General features: G+C 40.3%; 1 protein-coding gene across 7 annotated transcripts in view; it reads left to right on the top strand.

Moving 5' to 3' along the window:
- Nucleotides 1-217: 217 nt before the first annotated feature.
- Nucleotides 218-21,948, top strand: part of NFATC1 (nuclear factor of activated T cells 1) — a 305,332-nt gene continuing 283,601 nt past the window's right edge. For 2 of the 7 annotated variants that reach the window (XM_082257748.1, XM_082257746.1), the window contains exon 1: nucleotides 219-651. In XM_082257748.1, the coding sequence (XP_082113874.1) occupies nucleotides 522-651 (130 nt within the window). In that variant the 5' untranslated portion in view covers nucleotides 219-521. Of the gene's footprint in view, nucleotides 652-20,450; nucleotides 20,671-21,948 lie in introns of those variants that run through there. The other 5 variants (XM_082257750.1, XM_082257747.1, XM_082257749.1 and 2 more) reach the window with 4 other exon arrangements.

Here is a 21,948-nt window from a genome sequence, read left to right as displayed (position 1 = left end):
GGGGGGGGGAGAGATCCTTGAAGGCTCCCAATCAATCAGAGGCAGAGAAGGGGAAGCACAACCTGAGCAGTGACACCAGGACACACCCCCCGGCACTCTGTGGGACGTCATGATCCTTGTGAGCTGGGTTAGAGGATGGGGGGGGGGGGGGAGGGGCGGTAGAGGGGGAGGAAGGAGGGACAGAGGAAGGTGCTGGGTGTCTGGGGGGGTGTTTTCCAGCTTTAAAAAGGCAGCAGGCACATAGCAGGTCTGCGTCAGAGAGAGACTTGGAGACTTTGCTGAACTCCCAGCCAGAGAGGAGAAGAGATCAGCAAGTCCCTGAACTCCCTGTAATAAGTGCATGCCTCCCCCTATCCTCAATGCACACACTGTCACCTGTCTGTAGCAGCCAGCCCACTCACATATCATCGGACACGATCACATCGCACGTGTGCACAATCCCTGCGATCACACAGGTTCAGTGACAGATCGCACAGTCCGATCATCAGGTGGGATCAAGAATTGATCGGATCGCCGAGTGGATGCCACGCACTAGTGTAGCAGCTGCCGCTCCTTCCAGTCTTCCTCTCGGTCCGTTCCTGCAAGCCTGCTCCAGAGACACTGTGGAGTTCCAACCCTTCTTCCCATTCATCATGAAGTCAGCGGAGGAAGGTACTGTCTGTGTGTCTGTCTGTATGTGTGTGTGACATGTGTCTATACTGAGCCATCACATGTGCAGTGACAGTTAGGATGCCATCCTCTGATCCCAGAGCCTGCTCTTCTACAAGATCGTGCTGAGCTGTCATTTATTGGTGGTAGAGACGCTCAGTGACAGTTAGGAACTGATGACATCCTCTGAGCAGTGGATCTGTCACTGGGTTTATGGGATCGCTCAGTTCGGATGTGTGTGTGTGTGTGTCTGATCTGCTGTCACAGCCTTTTATCTACCCCCCCCCCCCCCCCCATTGACTGAGGAATTCCAGCCTGGGATCTGTCACAATGTGGATCTTCCACTCACTGCAACTGTCACTCTGCCAGCCACAGATAGAATCCATGGGGTGACACTGATTAGCAGAGCCTGGGCTGGGAGGGAGGCAGACCATACCAGCGGGCATGTCTCAGTCCCACACTGACAGCTGAATTAAAGTGCCAGGGTATGGGCTGAGAGGGTGATCACAGGGTTTGATTACTGGAGACTGACCCCTGACACCATTACTGTCATTTGTAAATGGATTACACTATGTGCTGGAGTATTTTGGTAACCTTTAACTTAAATCAGGGACATGGAGTGAATTAAGTACCTGTGTGTTTCAGATAGTACGATCGGTACCTGGGACTTACAGATAGAACATTGTAAAAACTGGATCAGTACTGGGACTTTTAGTACATTGTAAAAGCTGAATCAGTATTGAGACTTTAGTACATTGTAAAAACTGGATCAGTACTGGGACTTTTAGTACATTGTAAAAACTGGATCAGTACTGGGACTTTTAGTACATTGTAAAAACTAGATCAGTGCTGGGACTTATAGTACATTGTAAAAGCTGGATCAGTATTGAGACTTTAGTACATTGTAAAAACTGAATCAGTATTGAGACTTGTAAAAGCTGGATCAGTACTGGGACTTTGGATCAGTACTGAGACTAAGAGTAAATTGTAAAAGCTGGATCAGTACTGGGACTTATAGTACATTGTAAAAGCTGGATCAGTACTGGAGCTTTTAGTACATTGTAAAAAGTAGATCAGTGCTGGGACTTATAGTACATTGTAAAAGCTGGATCAGTATTGAGACTTATAGTACACTGTAAAAACTGGATCAGTACTGGGACTTTGGATCAGTACTGAGACTTATAGTACATTGTAAAAGCTGGATCAGTACTGGGTCTTATAGTGCATTGTAAAAGCTGGATCAGTACTGAGACTTATAGCACATTGTAAACGCTGGATCAGTACTGGGTCGTAGAGTACATTGTAAAAGCTGGATCAGTACTGGGACTTATAGTACATTGTAAAAGCTGGATCAGTACTGGGACTTATAGTACACTGTAAAAGCTGGATCATTACTGGGACGTATAGTACATTGTAAAAACTGGATCAGTACTGGGACTTTTAGTACATTTTAAAAAGTAGATCAGTGCTGGGACTTATAGTACCTTGTAAAAGCTGGATCAGTATTGAGACTTATAGTACATGATAAAAGCTGGATAAGTACTGGGACTTATAGTACATTGTGAAAGCTGGATCAGTACTGAGACTTAGGGTACATTGTAAAAGCTGGATCAGTACTGGGACTTATAGTACATTGTAAAAGCTGTATCAGTACTGAGACTTAGATAACATTGTAAAAACTGGATCAGTACTGGGTCTTATAGTACATTGTTAAAGCTGGACCAGTACTGGGACTTATAGTACATTGTAAAAGCTGGATCAGTACTGGATCTTATAGTACATTGTTAAAGCTGGACCAGTACTGGGACTTATAGTACATTGTAAAAGCTGGATCAGTACTGAGACTTATAGTACATGATAAAAGCTGGATCAGTACTGGGACTTTTAGTACATGATAAAAGCTGGATCAGTACCTGGGGCTTACAGAGAGTACACCATAATAACCAGATCATTACCTAGGGCTTACAGATAGTGAACTGAAAAAGCTGGATCATTACCTGGGACTTATAGTACTCTGTGATAACCAGATTAGTACCTTGGACCTACAGTGCATTGTAAAAGTTAGATCAGTACCTGAGACTTACAGATGTGCATTGTAAAAGCTGGACAAGTACCTGGGACTTACCTACTACATCAGTGCCTGCATATCCATCCAGTACTATGACGTAAAACATTGTCAGAGATGCTGCGCAGAGTAGGCAACAGCGGTGTCCCCAGATGAACATTATTATTAGTGCATCTCTCTGACAATTGCCATTTATTTGTGTCTGGTGTCTGTTTCTACTTTAGTAAATCTGTTGCAGCTTAAATATTTATTTATATCTGAGGGATGAGTATTGGGATAAAATTGGAGAGGTTCCCCATAACAGCCTTCCTGGATGTATCTATCTAATGAAACGAAGCCTATGGATAGTTGTTATGGGCAACAACTCCATATATGTACCATTTTTTTTTGTACCTTTAATTGTCATAACTTTTCCCAACACTGTTCTTGTTATGTTATCAACTGTCATCACTTCCTATGAATTGTCCATTTAAGAAATAAAGCCTCATCAGCGCCACTGGGCCCAGCACAAGCATTGAACTAGTGCAATTTATCTTTAATTTTCTAAAAAAAAAAAAAAAAAATTGCATATCGTTTAACTTTTTTTTTTTAATTGGAGGAGAGTATTCTTACTCTGATAAGACTTCTATTTTTTATTAAGTAAAACTGGGCATGTAAAAGGTAAATATATATTGTATAGGCTGACTTCACAAACTGTTAATAGAATTGGCCACATAAGGGTTAAATATCATCATTTTATAGGCTCAGTTCGCAAATTGTTAGTAGAACTGGCCATATGAGGATAAATATCACATCCTATAGGTTCAATCCACTAATTGTTAGTAGAGCTGGCCATATGAGGGTTAAATATCATATTCTATAATCTCAATCCACTAATTGTATAGCACTGGCCATATGAGGGTTAAATATCATATTCTAGAATCTCAATCCACTAATTGTATAGAGCTGGCCAAATGGGGGTTAAATATATTCTATAATCTCAATCCACTAATTGTATAGAGCTGGCCAAATGGGGGTTAAATATATTCTATAATCTCAATCCACTAATTGTATAGAACTGGCCACACGAGGGTTAAATATCATATTCTATAATCTCAATCCACTAATTGTATAGAGCTGGCCATATGAGGGTTAAATATCACATTCTATAATCTCAATCCTCTAATTGTATAGAGCTGGCCAAATGGGGGTTAAATATCATATTCTATAATCTCAATCCACTAATTGTATAGAGCTGGCCATATGAAGGTTAAATATCATATTCTATAATCTCAATCTACTAATTGTATAGAGCTGGCCATATGAAGGTTAAATATCATATTCTATAATCTCAATCTACTAATTGTATAGAGCTGGCCATATGAGGGTTAAATATCATATTCTATAATCTCAATCCTCTAATTGTTAGTAGAACTGGTCATATAAGGGTTAAATATCACATTGCATAGGTTTAAGTCACAAAGTGTTAGTAGAACTGGTGATGTAACGGTTAAATATCACATTCTATCATCTCAATCCACAAAATGAATCCATAGAGCTGGCCATAGAGTAAATCATCACATTTTATAGGCTCAATTCATACGTTTTCCAGCAAAGCTGCCCATGAATGGGGTAAATATCAAATTCTATAGGCTCAATTTACAAAGCTTTACCACCAGCCTAAGGCACTCTGTTTTCAGCTATGTTATAACTGTCATTTTTTTAATCTCATTGGAGTCAACTGAAAATAACTGTCACTTTTATTTTGTAAACAATGATCCTGGTGTGTTAGCTTTGTGAATTGAGCCAAATGCGTCCTTTTATTTGTTTATTTATATTTTCAATCATAGTAGTAGATGTAGATCTGTAGATTATTTTATTGTTTATTTATTTTTTTTAGATCTCTAACCTCTAGTTGATTTTTCATCCTAGTAGTAGAGGATGGTAGCATTTAATTCATACAGAAAGTTTGGGGTTTAAGTTGATACTCTTTATTCCAATAAATAAAGGGTATCGTTTAAACTCGAGAAGTTCTAAGATATCCAATTAGAGGATCCCTTTTAAAAATAAATAAATTATTTTTTTTGGCTTTGTAGAACTGAAGTGGTCTGGGATATGAACTCTTTTATGGAATAGGCCTGTGGGGTGGGCTTGTGTTAATGCTGATCGCTGTGCCAGCTGCCATGGACTGGGTTTGGGGTGTAGGAGAACCCATCTTACCCATGACATGACCTAGTCCTGGGCTCATTAGTGGAAGTGTGTGATGGTCTATAGGTAATTGCTGTTAGTCATTATCTGGTATAAGTGACATTGCCCCTGGTGATGAACAGGTGTACACCACATCCCCAGCACACACACACAGGCGGTTGTGTTTAATTGATTTGTTTCTGTTTTGCTGCGGGGAATACATTGAGCTGGCTGGCTGTCATGATGAGTAGAGCAGACGGGGGGAGTCATGTCTGCAGCTGCAGGACCTGGACGTCTCCTGAACTCTGCGGGCATTCCCACATCATCAATGGGCTGCATGGCGATTGTGAAGTCATCCCAGTCGGGTGCAGACAGCAGGATCGGGGCACACCCTTGTTAAATACTATTCCCTAAATGTCAGAGTCTGAAAAGCCTGAATAGATCAGAGAAGTCCCATTCCAGGTCCATTCCTTCCAACTGCAGAGCTGATCATTTGGCGGTGTACACGTGTCAGGGGAAATGTACTGCTGCAGTGCTGGTGTACTTGTATAGAGTGATGTATACATTGCAGATTGGCCATGACCCCACAGTCAGTGCAATCACTTGGGTCATGGTCATCATACACTACCATCTCTGTATACACATGTGTGGAGGGCATTTCTCTGTCTGTACATCTTCCAGGTCCCTTTAACTGTTTATAAGTCACATTCCCCCATCATTTCCTATAGCACCTTATTTCTAACAAAGTCCTTAAAGTGGTAGTAAAACAAAAATGTAATACATTGCAGCTTAGCAATTATTAGATGTAGTGGCTGCATTAGTTTTCTCCCTTTAGTTTCACCTGATGATCCTGCTAGTACGTCTGTAGGGTTGATTTACAAAAGGCAACTCGACTGTGCACTTTGCTCCAAAGCTTGGTAAATGAGATAAAGCTTCACTTTGCAAAGAAAATCTAATCACATGCAAGGGAAACAAAATAATCACATGCAAGGGAAATAAAATAAACAGCATTTCTGCTTGCACGTGATTGGATGTTGGAAGTCAGCAAAGCTTCTGTTCATTTACTAAGCTCTGGAGCAACTGCCCTTGCAGAGTGCACAGCCTATTTGCCTTTAGTACATCTTCCACTGTTACTTTTCAACTTTTTTTTCACAGACAAAACTGCAGCAAAAGTGGCAGTTAGAGGGTTGGGACCAACCATTTAACACTGAAGATGGTCAGTTTGGAGGAAAAGGGGGAAGACTGATGCTGTACAAAGTGTTAGCTGGAGTTAGTCATTTTCATTAGTTAGTCAAGTCCATCTAAATCTACTAGTGCATCTAACAAAATCTACTAGTGCCACTTCCCTTTTTACAGACTAGCAATGGTGCTGAGTGCTGACCATGGGTGTCTCCATTGCTCCTCCATCCACAGTGGAGACACCCTAACAGTAAGTGCTACTGGTTGCATCAACAGGGTGAAATAAAGTAAAAAAAAAAATAAAAATACAAAAGCTAATAATGCAGCCACCATATTTAAGGATTGGTTAACAGCGATACATTATTTTATTTTTTTATTTTTTGGGGGTTATTTCTGCATTAAAAATAAATTAGTCTAATGTGCTGATCTTTTAGTCTAAAGCAATATAACAAAAAGTCTTTATTTTAATGAAATATGTATGGATGTATCTCAGTGTGCAAAGGGTTAATTCCGAATTTTCACTGAGCTTTTAGTCTGAAGCAGATGACAGGACTGTCAGTTATTTTATTGTTTGAAAGCTACCTGAAATATCTGCCTTTGATCTAGTCTGATATAGCTCTGTTCCATTAGGTACTGCTGCTAGTGAGACTTATCCTTGTTTGGGATGCCCGCCTAGGTCAAAAATAAGAGCAGTCCGATTTCCAAATATTAGTCCTAGGAATAAAATAAAGAAAATGGTAAAATCATCAGAAATGACAGGGGTTTGCTCTTCATTGTAAAATGATCACGTTAAAGGGAGGTTGCTGATTTCTTTTCATCTATATTGCTTTAGTATGTTTACCATTGTAGGTACTTGTGTCAGCTTCAAGGGGTAAGTGATTAGAAATAATTCCTTTACACACCAGATTGCAGTAGGATTGTCATCATTTACAGTTATTATAGGATGTTTGGAAAACATTAGATGCTTAAAGTTTATGGGGAACTCATCAAAAATGACACACACCAGATGGTACTTGGTAAACGTTGTTAAATAGGAGTGCCTAGTGTAATAGGACTTGGGGACATTGCTGCTATATACATTCACTTTGTATTTTATTATATACTACAGAAGGTCAAACATATACAATGTAATAGGACTTGGGGACATTGCTGCTATATACCTCTACTTTGTATTTTATTATATACTACATATGGCCAATCATATACAGTGTATAGGACTAAGGGACATTGCTGCTATATACATTCACTTTGTATTTTATTATATACCACATAAGGTCAAACCTATACAGTGTATAGGACTAAGGGACATTGCTGCTATATACATTCACTTTGTATTTTATTATATACTACATATGGCCAATCATATACAGTGGATAGGACTAAGGGACATTTCTGCTATATACATTCACTTTGTATTTTATTATATCCTACATAAGGTCAAACCTATACAGTGTAATAGGACTAAGGGACATTGCTGCTATATACGTTCACTTTGTGTTTTATTATATCCTACATAAGGTCAAACATATACAGTGTAATAGGACTAAAGTGCATAGTTGCTATATCAATTCCTTTTGTATTTAATGATATACTACATAAAAACAATTATATACAGTATATAGGACTAAGGGACATTGCTGCTATATACTGTAAATTCACTTTGTGTTTTATTATATACTGCATTAGGTCGAACATATACAGTGTAGTATGACTAAGGAGCATTGCTGCTATATATATTCAAATTGTATTCTATTATATGCTACATAAGTTCAGATAGTGTAATAGGATTGAGGAGCATTGGTGCTATGTACACTCATTTTATATTTCATTACACATTAGATAAGGTCAAATATATAGTGTAATATGACTAAGGAGCATTGCTCTGCTATATACATTCGCTTTGTACTTTATTATATACTACATAAGGACAAACATATACAATGTAATAGGATTAAGGAGCATCGCTGCTATATAGTAACACTTTGTATTGTATTGTATTATATACTACATAAGGTCAGACATTATACAGTGTAATAGGACTAAGGAGCATGCTATATACATTCACGTTGTATTTTAATATATACTACATAAGGTCAAAAATATACAGTGTAATAGGACTAAGGAGCATTGCTGCTATACACATTCACTTTGTATATTTTTTATATACTTCATAAGGTCAAACATATACAATGTAATAGGATAAAGGAGCATTGCTGCTATATACATTCACTTTGTATTTTGTTTATATACTTCATAACGTCAAACATATACAATGTAATAGGATTAAGAAGCATTGCTGCTATAAACTAACACTTTGTATTTTAATATATACTACATAAGGTCACAAATCTACAATGTAATAGGACTAAGGAGCAATGCAGATATATACATTCACTTTGTATTTTTATATATACTACATAAGGTTAAATATACAATGTAATAGGACTAAGGAGCAATGCAGCTATATACATTGACTTTGTATTTCATTACACACTACATAAGATCAAATGCAGTATATTAATAAAAAATGAATATTTTTATTCTGAAATGTTATATTGTTAGGATTGCAGGAAATACTTCAAATAAAACTTCAGTAAAAACTCCCCTTCCCCATGTGATGAATACTGTACTTTGTAGCTGTATATTACACCCAAGCATCGCTATCATGTATTTGCCAAATGCTTGTATAGTGCTCGCGTTGTTAATAAAACCCCCCATAATAAACAGAGCTCGGGCAGCAGGCAAGGGGAATGAAAGCGAGCATTATTTGGGCTATAACGTGCTCTATAGGAATAGCTGTGTCCCTGTAGGAGAGTGCCAACATACACCGGGATGGAGAAGAATGAATGGGATATTACTGCCTGGAATATACTTGTTGGGGAATAGATGGGGCTGGAGGCAGCAAATAAACTTCTATACATTCATTAGGATCGTATGATGACTGCTATAATGATTAGTGTTCAATATCCTGGAGGGTATTTATTGTCTGGGTCTCTACATGGATCTGTTCTATCAGTAACCTGATTTATTTGGTGTAGTATTTACAATCAAATGAGAACACTGTATAATCACCAGCTATGACAGCACATCAAGGTGTACACACCAGGAGGGATCAGAGTGTATGATGAAGGTAGTTCATGATACAGCAAATAACATGGGAAGATATGACAGATTGTAAATGACACTGACAGCTTATACAATTCAACGCGAATTATTATTATTATTTTCTCAGAATTTACCAACATGATGATCTATTTATAAATCACACGAGATTCACATATCTTTGCACATTCTCTAATTGGAAAAAATGTGTGGACGTTGTGTTGTGTGAAAACATTTTTAAAAAGCCCCCAAAGTACTATGACATCAATGACTGGGGTGCTGCTAAATATACATTACCACTGATGATTTGGATGATAAAATGTAACTATTAAAATATAAAAATAGAATATATATATATATATATATATACACACACATACATATATATATATATATATATATATATATATATATATATATATATATATATATATTGCTCTCTATATAAATGATAGAGATGAGATCACATATAAATATTAAACTTCCAGCAGTATCATATTATAATTGCTCAGTATATACTTGACAGTTATGAGACCACTGTATATTTATATACAAAAATGCCAGTGATCTCATATATATATATATATATATATATATATAGTGTGTATATATATATATATTATATATATAGTGTGTATACATATATATCTATATAAATATATATTGTGTGTGTCAGTATATACTTGACAGTTATGAAACCACTGTATATTTATTATATATAATATATGGCATATATTTATATGTGGCAGTGATCTCATGTATAAATACATATATATAGTGTATATATATATATATATATATATATATATATATATATATATATATATATATATATATATATTGTGTATATATAAATATATCTATATTTACAGTGGTCTCATATATGTTGTCACTTGATGGGAGTTTTTATTATCCAGTGGACCATATCCAATCCATACATAAAATTAACCTATTTTATATATTGAAACATTCAATCAAAAATAATTCTGCTAATTATTTGCGTTTTCTAAACGGCACTGTCCAATAATAAAATATGATTATTTGTACATTAATGTGGCGAATAATAAAAAAATACATTATTGCCTCCTGTAGACACATCATGTAGTAACAGCCAGACCTCAGGGTTAATCCTTGCTGCAAACTGGAAATATATGATTGATATATTGGTCATGTGTCTCACTGCACTTTTAAAATGATAGGAAAAAAATGCGTGGATGTTACCGATGCCCTGCTATATTTGCATGGTATGCCATCAGAGTATTTAAATAAAGGCAGGGGTATATATATATATATATACACACACACACACACACATATACAGAAATGCCTAGTCTGCATAGAATTATTTATTTTCACTATGAAGTTCAGTAGTAATTTATATGACTCTGGGCATTCTAGCTTGCAAAATAAAATAAAATCCTGCCTTGGCATCATGTAGATAAGGTATCCTATTGATTCCACTCTCTTGGGCTATTGTGGAGAGTCGGCCTGTGCCCGAAGCTGTATGAGCTGTGGAGGACAGGAGGATCTGGTGTTTTTATGAGATGATCTTCTAAGGAGTAAAGTAAAGCCAGTGCTCAGCCTGTGCTGTCAGTGTGTACGCTAACAATATACATCCACACATCAGGTAACTATATAAGGCAGTGGGTTCAATGGATGTGTCTCCCAGCTTCAGGAAGGATGGGGGCTCTGTGCAGTCCTGCACACCAAGCCTTCAGTGTAAGGAGCACTTCACTCTGTGATGATATACACCGGATACAAAGTTTTACCGAACTGTAAAGAAATAGCTATAAAAGTTCTTATTTGCAGTGCCACGTGGATGTGAGCTCCTGTACTGCTGTGTTTTGTGGTTGGTATTTGTCATGAGATCAGTTGTAGGACACTTCTGTGAAGACAAGCTGTGAGGATGGGGTTTTATCACTAGTGGGTGCTACAACTAAACACAAATACAACACACTCATCACATCACACTCCTAGCAATGCAATGGGCTCCTGTACAATAGTATTACAGAGAACTTTTTTTTTTATTTTTTTTTTTTTAAATATTACTAAAAGTAAAACTTTTTTTTTTTTTTTTTTTTTAGTTTTAGAAAGGGTGTAGAGGGATTAGAACATGTCAGGTCTTTATTGCTGTCAGTGCCCCTCTTATGTTGGACAAACACACAATTGTATTATCCAAAGAGCGATTTGATCAAAACAATCAATAACTGAATAGCCAGAGCTTCTGTTGCAATCAAGCAAAGCTCAATATAGATCAGATTTGATCTCAGTGGATCAATCATTTAATATCTATTAATCACACTGATGCAACAGGGATGATTTACTAAAACTGGCGCACACAGAATCCAATCCGCTTCTAACTTCAGCCTATTCAGTTAAAAAACATTCTGACTTTAGAACCACTTTATCTTAATGCATTCTATGCATTAGGATATAACACCTTCTGTGTGCAGCAGCCCCTCCCCCCCATGCTTATGTGAGCCCCATCTTGATCCAGCAATGTTGCACAAGAGTCTCGGCTGGCCCGGGACTCTATCTTCCCATTGGATGAGACAGCAGCGGGGCATAATTGGCGCTGCTGTCAAAGTCAGTGAGCCAATGAGGAGAGAGAGGGGCCGTTGGCAGAGCTGCGCCCAGTGTCAGAGTGCAGCTGCCCCCATAGCAAGCTGCTTGCTGTGGGGGCACCTGGCAGGAGGGAGGGGCAAGGAGTGCCAGCGAGGGACCCAAGAAAAAGAGGATCTGGGCTACTCTGTGCAAAACCACTGCACACAGCAGGTAAGTATAACATGTTTGTTATTTCTGACCAGAAAAAAAGGCTTTATTATCACTTTAAGATTTGACAATAAAAGCTGGAAGTCTATTGATTACTATGCACAGCTGCACTAAATTGTGTTTGCACCAGTTTTAGTAAATATCCCCCGATGGGTTAATTTTATGGATGGATGGATTGGATATGGTCCACTGGATACCCGGCATCCAGTTTTTCAGGTGAAGGAGATGGGTGGAATATTGTCGGCAAAACACCAGCTGCAGCCAAACAGATGCAGTTGCTGTTTGGATATTCAGTTTTCCACTGCTGGATGGCTGTCAGAATCGAATAGCCTGTTAGGGGAGATTCATTTATCTACGCTGTTAGCACAAATGAAGGGATTTGTAATGATGGCCATACATACTTTGATAAATGATCGAGCTCTTCTGATAGGAATAATCGATCTATAGTTGACAACCCATTCAATCTATATGCCACACATGGGGAAGTGGATGCTGATCAATAGCTCATAAGTCATCAATCACATCAACTTTTACATTACGTTATCTCATAATACGATCGATGGAGATACGATTGTATTTATGAACAAACTATCACAGCATTGCTGATGCAAAACGATTGGAGGAAAGAAGGGAAAGGGAAAACATGACTAAAACCTTTAGATACATCATGGGGGTGAATAAGGTTCTGGAGGGCAGGATTTTTTAATATGAAACCAAAATCAAGAACACGAGGACATAACCTCGACCTAACTGGAGGAAAGTTCAAAACTAATCTTAGAAAGTATTATTTTACTGAAAGGGTAGGTTAAGCTTGAAATAAACTTCCAGCAGAGGTAGTGAGTCGGCCAACAGTAAATGGCTTATAACATGCTTGGTACAAACACAAAACAACCAAAACATATATAAAAATAAATAAATAAAAAAAGGGGCGGGCAGACTACTCAGTCTTTTTCTGCCATCACTTTTCTATGATTTTCCACCCTTGCTGATGGACTCAGTTTTATCAAATCCGATGGAAAATTGAATCTAAATCAATAAGATTTAGCGAGCAGGGCCCTCTGATTTCTCCTGTATTGAATTGTATCAGAACTATACTGTCTGCCTTTATGTCATATAGCGCTATACAAACTGCTGGCCCTATAAAAATCCTGGATAATAATAATTATAATAATGCGAAGGGAAGTTATGGTGACTCACATTTTTGCAAACTGGATTGTTTTGATCAAATCACAGATCAAGAAGATAAAAATTTGTATGACCACCATTAGAACAACAACACAAAAAGCCCATCCGTGTATGGCCAGCTTCACTTATTGTATCTTCCAACGATCAATTAAAACCTGCTTCTCCAATATGTGTTTTATTGATTATTATTATACAGGATTTATATATGGAAGCCATGTCCAACCTGCGGCCCGAGGGCCGCATGTGGCCCACTGCCCCCTGACAATTATTCTTTTTTTGCTGGGGAGGAAGGAAGTTGAGTCGGGGCACAGCCACAGTGGCTTCCAACTAACTGTGGGCAGAGGCTGCCTCGGAGGGGAGGGAACGGGGAGCGCTGCTGGATTAAAAGCAGATAAGGGATCTCCTGCTTACCCAGGGGCCGCTGTCATACCGGGGGGGGGGGGGGGGGAACGTCACAGGAAGGACTTGGCGGCGTTTTATTACTTACAGTATATACCTTACTATAGTATATATCTTATATGCGGCCCGAGAAAATTTCTCTACACTCAATGTGGCCCAGAGAAGCCTAAAGGTTGGACACCCATGATATAGAGCCAACAGTTAGAGTAGAGCTTTCCAACACAAGGGCAGGCAGTTCAGTTCCAACAGAGGAGGAATCAGGGGGCCCTTCTCATAAGAACTTACAATCAAAAAGGGATTGATTATTATAGGAAGACATGGACTGGAAAATAAATTAATTGCTTACTGGGGGGCATGAAAGGTCTGGGGGATAAAACATATTGAGAGTGACTTCAGGAACTTAATATGTACAGCGTGGAGGAAAGAAGAGAAAGGGGAGACATGATTGAAAACTTTAAAAACATCAAGGGGGTGAATATGGTTCAGGAGGGCAGTTTTTTCAATATGGAACCTAAATCAAGAACACGAGGACATGACCTCAAACTAACTAGAGGAAAGTTCAAAACTAATTTTAGAAAGTATTATTTTACTGAAAGGGTAGTTGATGCTTGGAATAAACTTCCAGCAGAGGTAGTGAGACCGTCAACAGTAAATGGCTTTAAACATGCTTTGGACAAACATAGATCTATATTTAGACAATAAAGTTTAAGTGGAAGTAAAGTTGATTGTAAAACAAATGGCTGACAGGCAGAGTAATAATGGCAGAAAAGACCCTACTGGCAAAAATGCATTGTTCTGCCTGTCAGCTGTCATGTTCACTGGGCCGTGCATGCGCAGCTCAGCGAACATTTATGGCCCCGATCTGTGCCGCAATAATGTGACTTCCGTGCGCATGCATGGGAGTGACGTCATTGCGGCCTGACCTGAAGGCACGGGACCTGGAAGGAATACCAGGCGAAAATGGAAGCGCTAGGGGCCCGGCGGATCAATCCCAGCACTGTGCTGGAGGACACCATATGACAGGTAAGTCTGCCATAATGTACTAATATGCTGTGCATACTAGCACATTGTGGCATAACTCACCTGGGGGGCCTAAAAAACAAATGTATTTATGGACTTTACTTCCGTTTTAATGGAGAAAAAAAAAAAAAAGGACTCGATGGCCTACTTGGGCTTTTTATGCCGTCACTTTTCTATTTTTATATGGTGTACATTTATGAAACAGAGAAGTTTTCTCTCAGATCACTTCCCGGCAGTTCTCAGAGGAAAATGATCTCCTCTGGCACCCTGTTTATGAAGTGGAGAACTTCAGTTCTCAGAGGGAGAACAGAGAAGATTTTTCTCTGAAAACGGCCGAAATCGATGTAAAAGTGAGTGGGCTGCCTGTAATCTCCTGAGACATAGCGAGATTACAGTACGAGAAAACCACTGAAACAATCTGGTGCCCGTTTATTAGGCAGTGGTAAATTACCACTGCTGAGTACATAGGCATTCTCAGAGGAGACCCCCACCTGTTAATAATATAATTAGTCCCCTTACACACAAAAAAATATTAAATATATATATATATATATATATGACAGGGGGACATGTTTACTGTCTTGGAGGTTCTGATCAAGAAAGAAGGAAGTCAATAATCTTCCTTCTTCCCCCCTCAGTTCTCCCCAGATTCTGTCTTTTCTTCCCAATTCTCCACCTCTGGGCTGGTGAATCTGGGTTGGTGAATTGTGGCACAGATCGCCTGTAAAGTGCGGAGATCATAGCTTCATAAACTGGCCGTTTCTGTGTCAGTCAATGACCGATTGTGTGTGCGGAGATGATGATGAACATTTTCTCCGATCATCTCTGTTTCATAAACTGATAATGATCCGAGATGACGCCCCGGACAATGTCGCGTATGACGAAACCGGACAGGCGGTACCTGACATGACGTTGCCACGCCCCCTGAGACGCCGGCTTTGAACATGCACACGGGACGCCGCGGTTTTAACAGCCTTCTCATCCATGCTTTGCCTATTTTTACTGGATACATTGTAAGTGTATTTGCATTAAACTTTTGTATATATTTTTTACGGGATTACACTATGTGACTTTTCATTTCCTTTTGCACATTTGCCAATTACTACCCTCTGAGCCGATTATGAGATCCTACATCTGACATATTTCGGTGTTTACATCTCCTATCCTCCCATGACACCCGAAGGAATGATTTAATACCACAGTTCCATACCTAAAGCGCATGTGGCCTGTCCATTAATTTGGGGGCCTAAGTTTCTGGTAAGCAGCCATTTTTTGTACTCCTCACGGGTGTATTCCTGCTTTACAACTTCCTTATTATGTATATACATTATATATATATATATATATATATATATATATATACACACACACACACAATATATACATATACATACATAAATAAATATAGCAGGGGGGACATGTTTACTGTATTGAGGGGTCTGATCAATGAAGAGGGAAGTCAATAATCTTCCTTCTTCCCCCCTCAGTTCTCCTGGGATTCTGTCTTCTCTCTCGGATTCTCCACCTCTGGGCTGGGTTGGTGAATTCTGGTAAAAATTTGTATGACCACCATTAGAACAACAACACAAAAAGCCCATCCGTGTATGGCCAGCTTCACTTATTGTATCTTCCAACGATCAATTAAAACCTGCTTCTCCAATATGTGTTTTATTGATTATTATTATACAGGATTTATATATGGAAGCCATGTCCAACCTGCGGCCCGAGGGCCGCATGTGGCCCACTGCCCCCTGACAATTATTCTTTTTTTGCTGGGGAGGAAGGAAGTTGAGTCGGGGCACAGCCACAGTGGCTTCCAACTAACTGTGGGCAGAGGCTGCCTCGGAGGGGAGGGAACGGGGAGCGCTGCTGGATTAAAAGCAGATAAGGGATCTCCTGCTTACCCAGGGGCCGCTGTCATACCGGGGGGGGGGGGGGGGGGGGGAACGTCACAGGAAGGACTTGGCGGCGTTTTATTACTTACAGTATATACCTTACTATAGTATATATCTTATATGCGGCCCGAGAAAATTTCTCTACACTCAATGTGGCCCAGAGAAGCCTAAAGGTTGGACACCCATGATATAGAGCCAACAGTTAGAGTAGAGCTTTCCAACACAAGGGCAGGCAGTTCAGTTCCAACAGAGGAGGAATCAGGGGGCCCTTCTCATAAGAACTTACAATCAAAAAGGGATTGATTATTATAGGAAGACATGGACTGGAAAATAAATTAATTGCTTACTGGGGGGCATGAAAGGTCTGGGGGATAAAACATATTGAGAGTGACTTCAGGAACTTAATATGTACAGCGTGGAGGAAAGAAGAGAAAGGGGAGACATGATTGAAAACTTTAAAAACATCAAGGGGGTGAATATGGTTCAGGAGGGCAGTTTTTTCAATATGGAACCTAAATCAAGAACACGAGGACATGACCTCAAACTAACTAGAGGAAAGTTCAAAACTAATTTTAGAAAGTATTATTTTACTGAAAGGGTAGTTGATGCTTGGAATAAACTTCCAGCAGAGGTAGTGAGACCGTCAACAGTAAATGGCTTTAAACATGCTTTGGACAAACATAGATCTATATTTAGACAATAAAGTTTAAGTGGAAGTAAAGTTGATTGTAAAACAAATGGCTGACAGGCAGAGTAATAATGGCAGAAAAGACCCTACTGGCAAAAATGCATTGTTCTGCCTGTCAGCTGTCATGTTCACTGGGCCGTGCATGCGCAGCTCAGCGAACATTTATGGCCCCGATCTGTGCCGCAATAATGTGACTTCCGTGCGCATGCATGGGAGTGACGTCATTGCGGCCTGACCTGAAGGCACGGGACCTGGAAGGAATACCAGGCGAAAATGGAAGCGCTAGGGGCCCGGCGGATCAATCCCAGCACTGTGCTGGAGGACACCATATGACAGGTAAGTCTGCCATAATGTACTAATATGCTGTGCATACTAGCACATTGTGGCATAACTCACCTGGGGGGCCTAAAAAACAAATGTATTTATGGACTTTACTTCCGTTTTAATGGAGAAAAAAAAAAAAAAGGACTCGATGGCCTACTTGGGCTTTTTATGCCGTCACTTTTCTATTTTTATATGGTGTACATTTATGAAACAGAGAAGTTTTCTCTCAGATCACTTCCCGGCAGTTCTCAGAGGAAAATGATCTCCTCTGGCACCCTGTTTATGAAGTGGAGAACTTCAGTTCTCAGAGGGAGAACAGAGAAGATTTTTCTCTGAAAACGGCCGAAATCGATGTAAAAGTGAGTGGGCTGCCTGTAATCTCCTGAGACATAGCGAGATTACAGTACGAGAAAACCACTGAAACAATCTGGTGCCCGTTTATTAGGCAGTGGTAAATTACCACTGCTGAGTACATAGGCATTCTCAGAGGAGACCCCCACCTGTTAATAATATAATTAGTCCCCTTACACACAAAAAAATATTAAATATATATATATATATATATATATGACAGGGGGACATGTTTACTGTCTTGGAGGTTCTGATCAAGAAAGAAGGAAGTCAATAATCTTCCTTCTTCCCCCCTCAGTTCTCCCCAGATTCTGTCTTTTCTTCCCAATTCTCCACCTCTGGGCTGGTGAATCTGGGTTGGTGAATTGTGGCACAGATCGCCTGTAAAGTGCGGAGATCATAGCTTCATAAACTGGCCGTTTCTGTGTCAGTCAATGACCGATTGTGTGTGCGGAGATGATGATGAACATTTTCTCCGATCATCTCTGTTTCATAAACTGATAATGATCCGAGATGACGCCCCGGACAATGTCGCGTATGACGAAACCGGACAGGCGGTACCTGACATGACGTTGCCACGCCCCCTGAGACGCCGGCTTTGAACATGCACACGGGACGCCGCGGTTTTAACAGCCTTCTCATCCATGCTTTGCCTATTTTTACTGGATACATTGTAAGTGTATTTGCATTAAACTTTTGTATATATTTTTTACGGGATTACACTATGTGACTTTTCATTTCCTTTTGCACATTTGCCAATTACTACCCTCTGAGCCGATTATGAGATCCTACATCTGACATATTTCGGTGTTTACATCTCCTATCCTCCCATGACACCCGAAGGAATGATTTAATACCACAGTTCCATACCTAAAGCGCATGTGGCCTGTCCATTAATTTGGGGGCCTAAGTTTCTGGTAAGCAGCCATTTTTTGTACTCCTCACGGGTGTATTCCTGCTTTACAACTTCCTTATTATGTATATACATTATATATATATATATATATATATATATATATACACACACACACACAATATATACATATACATACATAAATAAATATAGCAGGGGGGACATGTTTACTGTATTGAGGGGTCTGATCAATGAAGAGGGAAGTCAATAATCTTCCTTCTTCCCCCCTCAGTTCTCCTGGGATTCTGTCTTCTCTCTCGGATTCTCCACCTCTGGGCTGGGTTGGTGAATTCTGGCACAGATCGCCTGTGAAATGCGGAGATCACACCTTCATAAACTGGCCGTTTCTGTGTCAGTCAACGACCGATTCTCTGTGTGCGGAGATGATGAACATATTCTCCCCTGATCATCTCTGTTTTGGAGATGATGATGATGAGCATATTCTCCCCCGATCATCTCTGTTTCGGAGATGATGATGATGATGAACATATTCTCCTCCGATCATCTGTTTCGGAGCTGATGATGATGAACATATTCTCCCCCGATCATCTCTGTTTCGGAGATGATGATGAACATATTCTCCCCCGATCATCTCTGTTTCGGAGCTGATGATGATGAACATATTCTCCCCCGATCAGCTCTGTTTTCGTAGATGATGATGAATATATTCTCCCCGATCATCTCTGTTTCGGGGGATGATGATGATGAACATATTCTCCCCCGATCATCTCTGTTTCGGAGATGATGATGAACATATTCTCCCCCGATCATCTGTTTCGGAGCTGATGATGATGAATATATTCTCCCCCGATCATCTCTGTTTCGGAGATGATGATGAACACATTCTCCCCCGATCAGCTCTGTTTCGGAGATTATGATGAACATATTCTCCCCCGGTCATCTCTGTTTCGGAGATTATGATGAACATATTCTCCCCCGGTCATCTCTGTTTCGGAGATTATGATGAACATATTCTCCCCCGGTCATCTCTGTTTCGGAGATGATGATGAACATATTCTCCCCCGATCATCTCTGTTTCGGAGATGATGATGATGAACATATTCTCCCCCGGTCATCTCTGTTTCGGAGATGATGATGAACATATTCTCCCCCGATCATCTCTGTTTCGGAGATGATGATGATGAACATATTCTCCCCCGATCATCTCTGTTTCAGAGATGATGATGAACATATTCTCCCCCGATCAGCTCTGTTTCGTAGATGATGATGAACATATTCTCCCCTGATCATCTGTTTCGGAGATGATGATGAACATATTATCCCCCGATCATTCCTGTTTCATAAACCGATAATGATCTGAGATGAGCTGTGATCATCAGGATCGTAGCTCATCTCGGTTTCATAATTAGACACCTATGTGTGGTTCTCATTAGTGACATTCACCCTCTCTATCCTGGGGATCATGATCTCACATTTTAGGTTGTCACCAGAACAGGGGGATGCTAGTTCTGGTGACTTCCTGCTGCAGCTATGGGACAGGAAGTGAAGGGAAATCTCCCCTACTGGGGACACGGATGTCTAAAAGCTAATAACAAAAAGTTAGTTGAAGTGCTTGTGTAGGGGGGAGGTGATGATGTGTGGTAGAGGAAGGAGGAGGGGATTATGTGTCCAGGATGACAGTGATGAGCAGCACACAGCACACACTGCCACTCACTGGCTCACAGGAGGAGCTGTGAAGTGAGGAAGCCTCAGTCACTACTGACACAGAGCAGGGGAGGGGGCGGGGCCAGAGACAGCCTCAGCAACAGGTCCCCGGCGAGGAGGAGGAGAGAGGGAGAGAGAGAGAGAGAGCTGAGTGACTGACCGAGAGCTTCCCGCAGCGCAGACACTGCCTCTCACCAGCCGGGAGACATGGACGCCCCCGGGGACGAGCCCGAGCTGGACTTCGACTATCTCTTCGAGTATGAGTACGACAAGGACGCCGAGCTGGGCGAGGACAGAGGTGAGTGTGTGCGGCCACCGGCACGGCTGCTATGACGGTGGACGGAAAGGGACTCCTCCGGAGAACTTCGAGCTCCCCCTCCCTTCCTCCCGCCCGCTCCGTACGCCGAGTTTGTACCGCTGTATGAGGCAGAGCGCTCACTATGAGCGGTGCAGCCCCGACTGACACGGCGTAATGTTATCATAGTGCTGCTGGCTGGGAGGCGAGGTCACGTGGTCTAGACCGGGGTATGAGGTGGGCGGGACAGGTGGAAAGGGGTGGGCGGGAAAGGGGCGTGCCGGACAGAGGTATGGGGTGGTCTGTCAGACTTTGGGATGATTTGCATCCCCCCCGCCCACACGCTGATCGCACTTGTCATTCGGAAGACTATGGGGACTAAAGCTAGAGGGCAAAATTACTCACAGTTCTGTAGAGGAACCAATCAGCTTCCAGCTTCTATGGCTTTGTTAACCCCTTCATGCCTAAGCCTTTTTCTGACATGTTGTTTACAAGTTAAAATCTGTCTTTTTTTGCTAGAAAATTACTTAGAACCCCCAAACATTATATATTTTTTTAAAGCAGAAACCCTAGAGAATAAAATGGCGATCGTTGCAAGATTTTATGTCACACGGTATTTGCGCAGTGGTCTTTCAAATGCAATTTTATTGAAAGAAATACATTTTATGGATTAAAAATAAAAGGAAACAGTAAAGTTATCCCAGTTTTTTTGTATAATGTGAAAGACGATGTTACGCCGAGTAAATAGATAAATAGATTAAAACATGTAATGCTTTAAATTCGCGCACACTTGTGAAATGGTGACAAATTACGGTATTAGAAATTCTCCATAGGCAACGCTTTAAAAATGTTTTAACAGTTACCAGTTTAGCGTTACAGAGGAGGTCTTGTGCTAAAACGATTGCTTTCGCTCTGACAATCGCAGCGATACCTCATATGTGTGGTGTAAACACTGTTTATGTATGCGTTCACTTCTGCGCCTGAGCACGGAGGGACAGCGCACTTTACATTTTCTTATTTATTTATTTTTATTATTTTTTACACTGTCCCTTTAATTATTTGTTTTTTGATCGCTTTTATTGCTGTCACAAGAAATGTAAACATCCCTTGTGACAGTAATAGGCAGTGACAGGTACTCTTTATGGAAGGATCTGGGGTCTAAAAGACCCCAAATCCCTCCTTTGCACTTAAAAGCATTCAAAACCCCAAGTTTGTCCATTTTGAATGCTGTAATTTTTTTAAAAAATCTGGCGCCTTTAAGGCTCCAGCAACCAGAAGTCA

Source organism: Pelophylax lessonae (assembly GCF_965119305.1).
Source record: "Pelophylax lessonae genome assembly, chromosome: 5".
NCBI lineage: Eukaryota > Metazoa > Chordata > Amphibia > Anura > Ranidae > Pelophylax > Pelophylax lessonae.
This window is presented reverse-complemented; position numbering and strand designations above follow the sequence as displayed.